Source organism: Acinonyx jubatus, chromosome B2, assembly GCF_027475565.1.
Source record: "Acinonyx jubatus isolate Ajub_Pintada_27869175 chromosome B2, VMU_Ajub_asm_v1.0, whole genome shotgun sequence".
Classification (NCBI taxonomy): domain Eukaryota; kingdom Metazoa; phylum Chordata; class Mammalia; order Carnivora; family Felidae; genus Acinonyx; species Acinonyx jubatus.
In genome coordinates this window covers 26,600,188-26,612,358 of record NC_069385.1, presented here as the reverse complement: position 1 = coordinate 26,612,358, position 12,171 = coordinate 26,600,188, and the positions used below count along the sequence as shown (strand labels likewise).

General features: G+C 41.0%; 1 protein-coding gene across 17 annotated transcripts in view; it reads left to right on the top strand.

Moving 5' to 3' along the window:
* ECT2L (epithelial cell transforming 2 like) overlaps positions 1 to 12,171 on the top strand; it is an 81,672-nt gene that overhangs the window by 45,342 nt on the left and 24,159 nt on the right. For 15 of the 17 annotated variants that reach the window (XR_008298308.1, XR_008298309.1, XM_053222177.1 and 12 more), the window contains 4 exons: positions 5,999 to 6,091; positions 8,113 to 8,295; positions 10,090 to 10,193; positions 10,591 to 10,713. Coding sequence is in view for 15 of the 17 variants with exons in the window: in XM_053222177.1 (XP_053078152.1) it covers positions 5,999 to 6,091; positions 8,113 to 8,295; positions 10,090 to 10,193; positions 10,591 to 10,713 (503 nt within the window). In the remaining 2 variants the exon portion in view is untranslated. The remainder of the gene's footprint in view (positions 1 to 5,998; positions 6,092 to 8,112; positions 8,296 to 10,089; positions 10,194 to 10,590; positions 10,714 to 12,171) is intronic. The other 2 variants (XM_053222178.1, XM_053222180.1) reach the window with 1 other exon arrangement.

The window sequence follows — 12,171 nt, the reverse complement described above, 5'->3', positions numbered from 1 at the left end:
CATACTCAGGTATTTAGGGGGCAAAGAGTTGCGGTTAGTCGTCAAAGTAACAAGGGGCAAGAACAGAAATAAAGTCACTAGTGGCAAGAGCCAGCCAAGAACATTATTTGTATTTCTTCTGGAAAACATGGTAAAATCAGCCTCCACTATACAGGAGAAAGTGCCTGACCAGCACAGAAACCATAATCTATCAACCTGAGAAAAGCCTCCCCGCTGTGTTCTGAACCTGGAAGGAATGAGCATGAACTTGGTGACCAAAGATCTTGAACTTGAATCCTAGGCATACCACTTTAGCTGTATGGCCTTAGGCAAGTTTGTGGACCTCTGTTTCCTCGTACGAAAGTTAGGAGAATAGTATCTGACCTTACAGGACTTGTGAATATCAAAATAATGTAAGCACTTAAAAATAAATAATACAAATACTTAAATAATATTGGAAAATTAGAAACAGGTGAAGTGCTTGGTAAAGATGAGACTGGTTGCTGATCACCGAGGTTGCTGATAATGTTCAGCGCCCCTCGGTCCAGTATCAGTCACTATAATTCAAAGTTGATTTCAGTACTTGAAGAGAAACTTTAGAAACAATAAGACAGATTCACTTTCTAGACATCTATTAAATAAAAGCTCTGCCATCACGGGCTTATTTTTTTTTTTAATTTTATATATTTTTTAATGCCAAGCAGAGCAAAGCAGAGGGAGTATAAGATTAAATTTTCTTGAACAGTTTCTTATTACCCATTCCTTAGGGAACTGTGAGTCTTAAAGCTCTGTCTAACCCTCAGATTTCGCTGAACTATTCATACATGCAAAGCATGCCCCTGCCACAGTTCAACCAGGGAAAAGGGAAAAACAAAAGAATGGGAAGAGGGTTAGAGGAAAATGAATTGCAAAATATTGTAAATGTTTTTTCTTATACAGTTATTATAATTATGTAATCTTAACTATAGAAAATAGGTATAGAAAAATCTAGGAGGGAATACAACAAAATATTAACAGCATCTATCGCTAGATGAGTTTTCCAGATTTTCTACATTTGAAATCAAATATGGGTGGTGTGGGATTCCTCGGTTTAAAATCTGTGTGGGGCAGGTGGGAGTGGCGGTGGGGTGTGTATAGAAAAGGGTTTGGAAGGATGTATGTCAAGGTGTTAACAATGGATAAGTGATTTTTCTTCTTTTCTTTTTCTTTGATCTCTTATTTGTCCTGATTTTCTATAACGAACTAGTATTTTATAATGAGAGCAAAGCCAAAAATTTTAACTGAAGTAGAACAAAAAGAAAGGATTTGGGAAAGTAAAGCTTTGAACGGCTTGAAAATAAGGGCAAAAGGGGAAAAGAACAACAGATTTGGTGATATAAGAATTGTCTCAGGGCGCCTGGGTGGCTCAGGTGGTTGAGTGTCCAACATTGGCTCTGGTCATGATTTCCTGGTCTGTGAGTTCAAGCCCCACGTCGGGCTCTGTGCTGACAGCTCGGAGCTTGGAGCCTGCTTCGGATTCTGTGTCTCCCTCGCTCTCTGCCCCTCCCCTACTTGATCTCAATCTGTCTCTCTCTCAAAAATAAATAAACATTAAAAAAAATTTAAAGAATTGTCTCCAGTGAAACGTAATGGCGCTCAGATTTCTCACCACCATTTTGGCCCCCAAACCATCTCTAAAGTTCTTGTCAAAGGTCACTTCCACCCGGATGAGCCATCAAGACCCTGATTCAGTCAAAAGATCCCAGGTTCTCAGTCCAAAAATCTCTTTTCTGCCACCTCGGTCATCACTCTTGAGCTTGTCATCCCCGGAAGCTGTATTACCTCTGAAAGCTTGATCTCCAGCATTTTTCTCCCTCAGTACCACTTCCAAATCATGTGCCAAATAGTCCAACAACCATGTTCCAAATACTCCTACTCTAATAGTTCTTTGCCTGAAGATCTCCAATGCACACCCTCTCACTTTTACACTCTCTATCAACCTTGCCTTCATCCTTGGTTCCTTTGTTAAACCTGCGTTTAATGGTTCATCATTATCATTAGTTTCTTGCAAAGAATCCGAACTTCTTTGGCTCTCTTTCTCAGGCTAAATTCCAATGTTCCTTAAACACCATCATCTACCTAACCTCCGCCTGCCTGCACTAAAGCAGCTGAAGCCTGCTGAAAAAAGTAATATGACTTTTAATCTGACTTGACTTTGACGGCATAAATGTCGAATAAGATTGCAACACTGATGAGCACCTGGTAAATTCCTTTGGTAAATTCCTTTCCCACTCTTGGAGAGGACTATACCGTCCCTGCTCCTCCTCTGTCAATACTTCAATAACCTCTTTCAGCTGTTGACCTTGCCTTTTTCTTCCCTGAGAAAACTTCCGAATTCCCTTCCCACCACCAAATCCACCGCCTCCCCCCGCTTCTTACCTTCGCTCTCTGTCTTCCCTTCTGTTACGATGGCAGAAACAGCTCTGCCCGAATCAGAGATCCGGCATCCGCTAGGACTCTGTATCTCACCACCTTTCACCTCCTCACGGCCGCATTCCTATACTCAGTTCTCTCCGACAGCCTCTACCCTCTTTTACTGGGTCATTCCTATCAAATCAGGATCACCTGTAGCAGCAGCTCCGGTCCTAAAAAAAGAGAGAGAGAGGGAGACCATAAACTTTCCCTCGCCTATGTACCCTCACCTATATACGGATTTCTCGGTGGTTCTCAAATGTTCATGTGTATTTGAGTCACCTAGAGGTCTTGTGATTTAAGCATGGGACTCTTGATTTCGGCTCAGGTCATAATCTTACAGTTCATGGGGTCGAGTCCCGTGTGGGGCTCGGCGCTGCCCCCCGCAGGGCCTGCTTGGGATTCTCTCTCCCCCACCTCTCTCTATCCCTTCCCCGCTCTCACTCTCAAAATAAATACATAAGACTTTTTTTTTTTTTTTTTAAGTACGCATTGCTAGACCTTGTCCTAGCATTTCTTACTCAGTAGGTCTGGTGGGGCCGGGGGCGGGGGCTGCTAGGAATTTTCACTTCTAACAAGTTCCCAGGTGCTGCCGCTCCCGGGGCACGCGGGGAGAAACACTGGTCTATGCCGACTACTTTCCTCACCCTTCCTTCGCTCCTCATTTCACGCACACGGACACTCTTCCTGGAAACTCTCCTCCTTCTCTCCGTCCCCGGAACACCACCCTCTCCCTGCGCTGCCTCTTCCGTCAGCGGGCCCTTCCTGGGGTCCTTTGCCGGCTCCCCGCCCTCTGCGAGCTGCCCCGCCTTTCCCACCACCGCACTCTTTCCCTGGACAACCTCATCCGCTCCCGACTCTAAATCCGATCCATGTGCTCGGGACTCCCAAATTTGTGCTTCCGGCTCTGCGATCTCCCAGCTGCACACTCATAGCTAGCTTGACGTCCTCATACGAATGTTTAGTTTGGGCATCTAGGAGGCATCTCAGAGTTAACATACCTAAACGGCCGGGTTGCCCCCTCAGCACCAAACCCCCCCACCTGGCCCGGGATTCCTCGGTTAGGGTATCGTCATTCGCTCAGTTGCTTCATAAGCCCAAAACCTAAAATTTATCTGTTTTGGACATTATTTAAACATTTTCAAGCAACTTTACGAAAGGTATAAGTGACACCTAATAAACCGTACTATTTAAAGGGTGCCCTTGGCTAAATTTTGACATATGGATACGTGCCCTGTGAAACCATAAAACATCAAGATAACGAACCTAGTCGCCACCCCCCAAAAAATTTTCTTCATGCCACTCTAATTTTTCTCTCCTACTTCTCCCCACCCCCAGCCATGAATCAACTGTCCTACTTTCTTTCACAATATATTCGTTTGTATTTTATAGAATTTTCTATAAATGGAACCATACATACATCGTGCACTCTTTTTTTGTCAGGCTTCTTTCACTCAGAAGAATTATTGTAGATCCATCCATTTGATGCTTGTATCAATGGCCCACTGTTTTTTTAGTGCTGGGAATTATTGCATCGTACACATATACCACAGTTTGTTCAGTCACTTGTTGATAGATATTTGAGTTCTTTCCAGTTCCTGGGTCTTACATATAAAGCTGGTATGAGCCTATGTGTGAACATATGCTTTTAATTCTCTGGATAAATACCTAGGAGTAGAATAGCTGGGTCATATGATCAGTGTTAACTTTTTATATTATTTTGTTAATATTTATTTATTTTTCACACACACACACACACACACACACACACGGAGTGGGGGAGGGGCAGAGAAAGAGGGAGACAGAATCCGAAGCAGGCTCCAGGCTCTGGGCTGTCAGCACAGAGCCCGATGCAGGGCTCGAACCCACAAGCTGTGAGATCATGACCTGAGCTGAAGTCGGTCGCTCAACCGACTGAGCCACCGAGGCGCCCCTGGTGTTAACTTTTTTAACAGCGGCTAAGCTGTTTTCCAAAGTGGTTGTAGAATTTTTCATTTCCACTAGCAGTGTATGAGAACTTGAGTTGTGTAGCACCCCCACACTGGGTACTAGTCTCCTTAAATTTAGCCATTTGTGTGGGTGTGCAGTAGTATTTCATTGTGGTTTTAGTTTGTATTTTCCTAATGACCGATAATACTGAACATGTTTTCATGTGCTTATTTGCCATTCATTTGTCTTCCTTGCTGCAGTGTCTGTTCAAATCATTTGCTCATTTTTCAAATTAGGTTGTTTGTTGTCTTACTGAGAACTCTGTATGTAGTCTAGAAAACTGATTTGCAAATATTTCCTCCCACCCTGGGACTTATCTTTTCCTTCTCTGAACAATCCCTTTTGAAGAGATGAAGTTCTTAATTTTTGTGAAGTCAAATTTGTTTTTTTTTTCTTTTATAGAGTATGCTTTCAGTGTCATATCTGAAAACTCTTTACCCGACTCAAGTTCACAAGACTTTCTCCTATGCTTTCTTCTAAATTATTTATTGTTTTGACTTTTAGGTTTCTGATCCATTGATTTGTTTATGTTACATAGTGTTAAAGGTACAGGTTGAAGTTTTGTGGGTTCTTTTCCTTAACATATGGATATCTCATTTTTCCACCGCCATTTCTTGTAAAGACCTTCCTTTCTTTTCTCCATGCCTTCCTTTTGCATCTTTGTAGAAATCAGTTGAGCACATATATGTAGGTATACCTATGGACTCCATTGATTTCACTGGACCATTTGTCAGTTAAAAGATTGACCCCAGTAGGGCTTCCTGGGTGGCTCAGTTAGCTAAGCACCCAACTCTAGATTTTGGCTCAGGTCATGATCTCGTGGTTTGTGAGACTGAGCCCCACGTCAGGCTCTGCGTTATCAGCACGAAACCTTCTTGGGATTCTCTCTTTTCCTCTCTCTCTCTCTGCCCCTCACCCTCTCCCCCTCTCTCTCAAAAGCGAATATAGAAACTTAAAAAACAAAGACTAGACCCCAGTAAACGAAACACATCCCAACCTTTCAGCCACTGCCATCTTTTTCCAAACAATTGAAACAGTTTGGAGTAATTTGTTTATTCTTAGACCACAAAGAGTTAAAATATATAGCCCAATGTATTAGTTTCATTCAAAGTAACTCACTCTATGTGCTGAATTTAATAATTCCAACTTTATGCTGTGTCACTGAAGAAGGGGTGAAATTAATGCCATACTTAATTTTGACCGCTGTTTTTAAGTTTCAACAGTTTTAAATCTGTATTCTTTCAATGAGACTTCTCCTTTGAGTCAAACGATTTTCGAAAATGTATGTAGACTTTTCTCTGCCTTTGGCCTGAGTATTCTGAATTTGAAAATAAGCACCAGGTCAAACCTCATGCCATCTCTCTCCACCCTGTTGTGTAGTCCCCATAGACTAAGTGTTTGGACCTCGGCACTTAGGGGTGAGCTGTGAAGTGTTTGTGGACTGTTCCATGAGGGATTTGGATCGAAGATGAGAAGTCCTCGCAGCCTTTCTTGGCCAGCTTAGTGCTCCTAAGTAATACTTAACTGTTCCAAGGCAAAACCCGTGAGTAAACTAATGACAGTATTTTTGACTGCGCAGAGGCAGGAATCGAAGTTCTTTCTCAGCTGTCTCAGCTAACTGGCACGTTCTTTACTGCCCCCACTGGGACTGCAACTGGCTCTTACCAACACAGTAAGTACACGGGGGCTGACCACAGTGCCCGGTAACATCTACCAACTCCAGGGTCACCAAAAGACACAGCACAGCTAATAATACCGGTTCTGACTCATGTCAATTACTGTCTTCCATTCCTTCTCTGAAGGAATGCTGTCGCTATTCAAACTATGTCATTGCCTGCCACTCAGTCATTTGCTTAGAAAGGGGTTTTTTATTGCAGATATTCGCTTCAAACCATCATGTGGACAAACTCTATTGAAAACATCATGTTTTTAAATATATAATTTATTGTCAAGTTAGCTAACATACAGTGTATACGGTGTGCTCTTGGCTTCGGGAGTAGCTTCCCGTGATTCATCACCTACATACAACACCCAGTGCTCATCCCAACAAGTGCCCTCCTCAATGCCCATCACCGATTTTCCCACCCCCCCCCCCCCCCCGCTCTCTCGCTCCCTTCCACTCTCAGTTTGTTCTCTGCATTTAAATGTCTCTTACGGTTTGTCTCCCTCTCTGTTTGTGACTGTCTATATTTTTTTTCATTCCTTTCCCCCATGGCTTTCTGTTAAGTTTTTCAACTTCCACATGTGAGTGAAAACATGATTGTCTGTCTTTCTCTGGCTGACTTATTTCACTCAGCATAATACCCTCCAGTTCCATCCACGCTGTTGCAAATGGCAGGATTTCATTCGTTTTCATTGCTGAGTGAGTATTCCATTGTATGTATAAACCACATCTTCTTGATCTATTCATCGGTTGATGCACATTTGGGAAAACATCATTTTTAACAGTTAAACGTGTATAGTTGCTGATCTAGAGAAATAATAAAGAATAATTCTTCTTAGTGAGATATAATCAATATAGTGTCATTTGGAAATAAGAATTGCAGCTATAAAGTGACGGTGAAGGGGCTTGCTCAGGTTCCAATTCAACTGCATTATCTGAGAGGAAAAACAAAGATAAAATACATCTGCGAGCAAAATTTGATTTAGATACTAAAAGTTGCAAATATTGAATCTAAATGTGACATTGGCTGACCAGCAAGAGGACCATACTGCTCTGCTACAGTAATGGTAATATAATCATTTCCCCCTTTAAAACTCCCTGGCCTCCTATTACCTGGGGTTTGGGGCCACGTAGAAACCATGTAAAGCATGACTTCTCTAATGCCAGATGCCAAAAGGCTTTGGAGCCTGGGAAAAACTGGCATGATTGGAACTTGTAAGGGACAAGTTTCCACATATCTACAGAAAGCACATTGGCCTGATAGATTTTTGTAGCAGAAGTCACTCGTTCACTTTAGTTTATATGACTGCATTGCCATGTGATAGCATATGGGGCCTTATGGAGAGGGGACATCAGCCTGCACACACTGTTCTTTCTGGGGAAGCTTTTCTTCTTTTTCTCCTCCTCTGTCTCCTCTGCCTTCTGTTCGTCCTCCTTTTCCCTCTCTTCTTCTTAGTTTTCTTCTAGGAAAACATCTTATAAAGCGTTGTACATGTCTATCAATAAAAATGAGGGACAGGAATCAAATAAGGCTACCTATCCATCCAGGACAGAAAATCAGATTTAACATGCCACAATATCATTCAGTAATTGATTTTCAAGGAGAGAACTCTCTTAAGCACCCATTACAGTTTTAGAGAGAGATTTATAGAGAGAGAGCAACTTGACATGATGTAAGAAAGCTAGAGGGTTGGCGAGCCCAAGATGACTCTGGATGGCATGATGGGGAAGCCAGGCCGAGTGGGATTTTCTTGTATGTTCATTTTTAGGATGTAAAGCAAAGTCAGTATATTCTTACCCAGATGGCCACTCTGCTTCCTGATCTACAAATCCAGCGGCTACTTAATTTTGTTTTCAAATATAACATGTCAGCCTTATCTATCAAAGAATAGATAGGTATTTGAAATTATTTATTGTGTGCTTCTTGAGTTTGTAATTTTACCTTTGAAAGGAGACCATGAGTATTTATCTTAGTCTTCTAAGGAGAAAGATATTAAGCCTGAAATAATAAAAGGAGAAAATACTGTCAGTTCTCAGTGATTGGCTGGGACGACCGTGGGAAAGGGATCCCTTTGGCATCTACTTCAGTGAGTCAAAGCTGCAGATGTGGTCCAGCCTCGCGGACTTTCTGGAAGACACCTTGAAATCAGTAAGGAAACAGTTAAGTCCTCTCTTCAAGGAGTTGCAAAAGAACATCAGTGCCAAGATAATAGGTAAGAACTCTTGCTACTTTTGTTGCAGGTGAGTTATGAGGCTTGTTCTGCTTCCGGAGCAAATACAAGTTTAGGAATGGCTCAAGCGAACGTTGACCTTTGCACCTGTTCAGTAAAACTTGATTCCCTTTGTCCTTCATATCTCCTTTCGAATGTAAGGAATAGCCAATGAGAACAAATATGTTCATCTTCAAAATGCTGAAGCTAGTTCATTTTAAATGATACCGTCTTACTAATCCTGTGCCAGGCAGTTGACCTAGACAAAACTCACTAAGTGTTTGCTAGGCCAGGGGGCTCTGCCCTGTTCCCCACCACAATCTGCTCTAAAAGGTAAGCTCCTCTTAGACACAGCACCCATTACTTAAATTGTTCTGGGGTGGTGTTCTATTTATTTTCTATATAAAATACTCAATTTGGTGATGGGCTCCATGGTCCTCCGCTGAGCCTACTGGCATCACTGAATTTATTTTCCCATTCACACTCCTTACTCATGACTGATTTATCACAATAGAGTCTTGGAAACAGTTTTCTGTATTGGACCTTCCCCTAAGTCAGGCCCTCCTTTAAAATGAGGGGGTTTTTTTTTGGTTTGTTTTGTTTGTTTATCATCTGGTAAACCCTCCCATCTTTAACTACCTATTCAATTTATCCCTAACTGTTCCCATCTACCTTAAACACCCCTGAGATCAAGCCAGTAGTTAGTTGTGTCTTACTTCTTCCTTCCCTTCCCTGCCCTGTTTCTTATTGATGTCTTTTGCCACAATAACTGTCTGTACAAGAGCCATAAAACACAGCTATACATGTAGATATTTTACGTCAATATATGTTCTGCATCTCTTTACATCAGTGCCTCCAAAACAGGGCAAAACTGGAAGTGCTATTCTTGGTTTTATGTACTATCCACTTGACCACATTTAGTGGATGTTCAGCCAATACTGAAAAATGCTTATGAGGCTATAAATAGGGAGAAATTATTTCTCCTGGTTTTTTCATAGGTATTAAGGACCAAAAAGAAAAGCGAGAAAGTTAGCTTTTTCAAGATAGAAGAATTTTTTTAATGTTTATTTATTTATTTATTTATTTATTTATTTATTTTGAGAGCGAGAGAGAGAGAGAGAGAGAGAGAGCAAGCACACGCAGCAGAGAGGCAGAAAAAGAGGGAGGGAGGATCCCAAGCAGGCTCCATGCTGTCAGCACAGAACTTGATGTGCTGTGAGATCATGACCTGAGCCAAGATCAAGAGTTGGACACTTAATCGACCGAGCCACCCAGGTGTACCAAGAGAGAATTTTTAAATAATATTTGTAAGCAAGAAGAAGTTAAATGGAATAAAATACATTTTCACATAAATGTATGTTGTTTAAAACACTAAAAAACATAAAAGATGTCTGTGTAACTATGTTTGTATGTCATTTCCTGTAGACTTAAAGTATTTATGTACTTGAGCCCGTAGATAAAGGGGAGTGAGGATACATTGTGGGTGGGATTGAGAATCTAAAATTTAAACTTACAAGATTTATTTTCACATGTTCCCTCCTTATTGCCCAATTTATATATTCTATTTAATATCAGCCTTACCAGGATGGGTACTTTTTCATATGCTGCACATTTGGTTACTCTTGGTCAATTTATATTTTATCATGGTAGATAGCCCCCATGGCATAGTGGAATTTTACTTTTTATTCTTCACATTGTTATCCACTAAAAAGCAATGGTGAGGATTGAATTGTTTTCTGCTTGATCACATCTCTTATGTAAATCAATTACAAGGCAGATGGCCTTATATATTTGCAGGGCAATTCATGTTTGACCACATGAGTGTGGCTAACATTCTGAATAACCAAGAAATTGCACAAGCTCTGGCAGATGGATTGATGGAACTTTCAAAAGAAAATTCTGTAAGTGTTTCTTCAAAGAAAGCCAACCTTTTTCTTTTTTTTTTCGAAGAAAGCCAACTTTAAAAACCCAATACTTAAATACATTTTTAGTTTGCATTGATTTTTTTTTAACCATATTATCCCTTTGTATGAACAATTCCTCTGAGAGATTATATTGGGTTGTAAAACACAGCCACTGCGAGATCCTGGACAATAAGAGAACCAAAATTAACTACAAAGTACCATTTACAGATATTAGTTGAATAATACTTACTTTGTTTCCTAGACTTAAATTAATTGGGTAGAAAGAAGAAAACGCTGCTCTTTTCTGCTGCACTTTGATCGACCTGTATTTCAGATGAATGTTTTAATTGGAATTTCTTTCTTTTTTTCTTCTGGTGGGGGTTGATTTTTTTAGGACAAACCTCTGGAATTTTTGTCAAATTTTCTGCTGAAGAAAAGTAAAGAAAGCAAGGATTTTGGAGAAGATGTTATTCTGACAAAATGTGACCCAAAAGCAACATTCGATTTATTCATGAAGGTAAGGTTATTGCTGTGCTGTTAGACACACGTGGTTAAGAAATTCATACACAGTAATGATAATTCTACTTGGAAAGCTTTCAACTTGTCATTTTTCCTACGAATTTCCTTTTCATGGATTATTATAAAAAAAGGGTGTTTTGTAGTTTCCTAATAAGAGTGAAGCCACTTAATGCCGGAAGCTGCACTCCTTGACTAGAGAGACACGGTCTGGGCCCCGGGAACAGAGTCTATCATTTGCATTAAGCAGCTCGCTCAGCGGAGTCCTGAGATTGATTCGAGAGAAAACTTATGAAAAAAATTTTTTCAACATTTATTCATTTTTGAGAGACAGAGCAAGAGCAGGACTGGGCAGAGAGAGAGGGAGACACAGAATCCGAAGCAGGCTCCAGGCTCTGAGCTGTCTGCACAGAGCCTGACATGGGGCTCGAACCCACAGACTGAGAGATCATGACCTGAGCTGAAGTTGGACGCTTAACCACTCGCTGGGTGAGCCACCCAGACGCCCCAAGAAAATGGTTTCATGTGCAATCCAGGACACTTTTTTTTTAAAATAAAAGTAGGATGTGTTCTTTTCTTAGTTGAAATTCAGATTCATAAAAGGAAAAAAAGGTGGGTTTGAAGCCAGTTCTTCAAGCAAACAAGAATAATTTTGCCAGTACTATGTTCAGAATCCACCCATTCTTGGTTCAGTGAAATAATACGGATTCAGGAAATACGGAAAACCGCATTGTCATTCAGAGAGCTGGTTTCTAAGAAAATATCACTTCAGATGATGTCCATAGAATGTCACGTGATGCCCATAGAAAAATCACCTCTTGCTTCAAGGCTGGGGACACCACCCCAAACACAAACTCACCATGGAGACTGTTAGTGGGAATAGACCTGTGAGTTCTATCAAGCAGGCAAATACCAGGCTATTAACCTGCTATTCTGGAAGCCTCTCTTCACACTTCTTTGGTGGACAGCACAGTGGAGGAGAGGCAACCACGGAGGACCTTCTGGCAGCAGCGTCCCCTCTGCCAAGTCCCCAGATTGCTCAGCAAAATGAAAGCCATGCAGTTATGCACACCCACCCCTTGGTTGTTACCAGAGCAGGACCCTTGGTTTAACCTGCCCCCCACCCCCCCGAAGTGACTTATTTTTCTCAAGCACAAGCTTCCTTTCGAAGAAGAGTCTTAACACATTTTCAGGGACATCTAAGCCTTTTATAGGTCAGAGCCCTGCTTCCCTCATGCCCCATCTCTGAATCTGTCTTTTCAAAAGACTCTTGCAGACCATGCATTAGTCAGGTTCTCCAGAGAACCAGAAGTAATAGGAGATATATATACGTATATACATATATATGTGTGCATTGTGTATATATGTATATATATGTGTATATATATGTATATATGTGTATATATGTATATACATATATAATATTTAATTTAATTTTAATATATATTATGTCTAATAT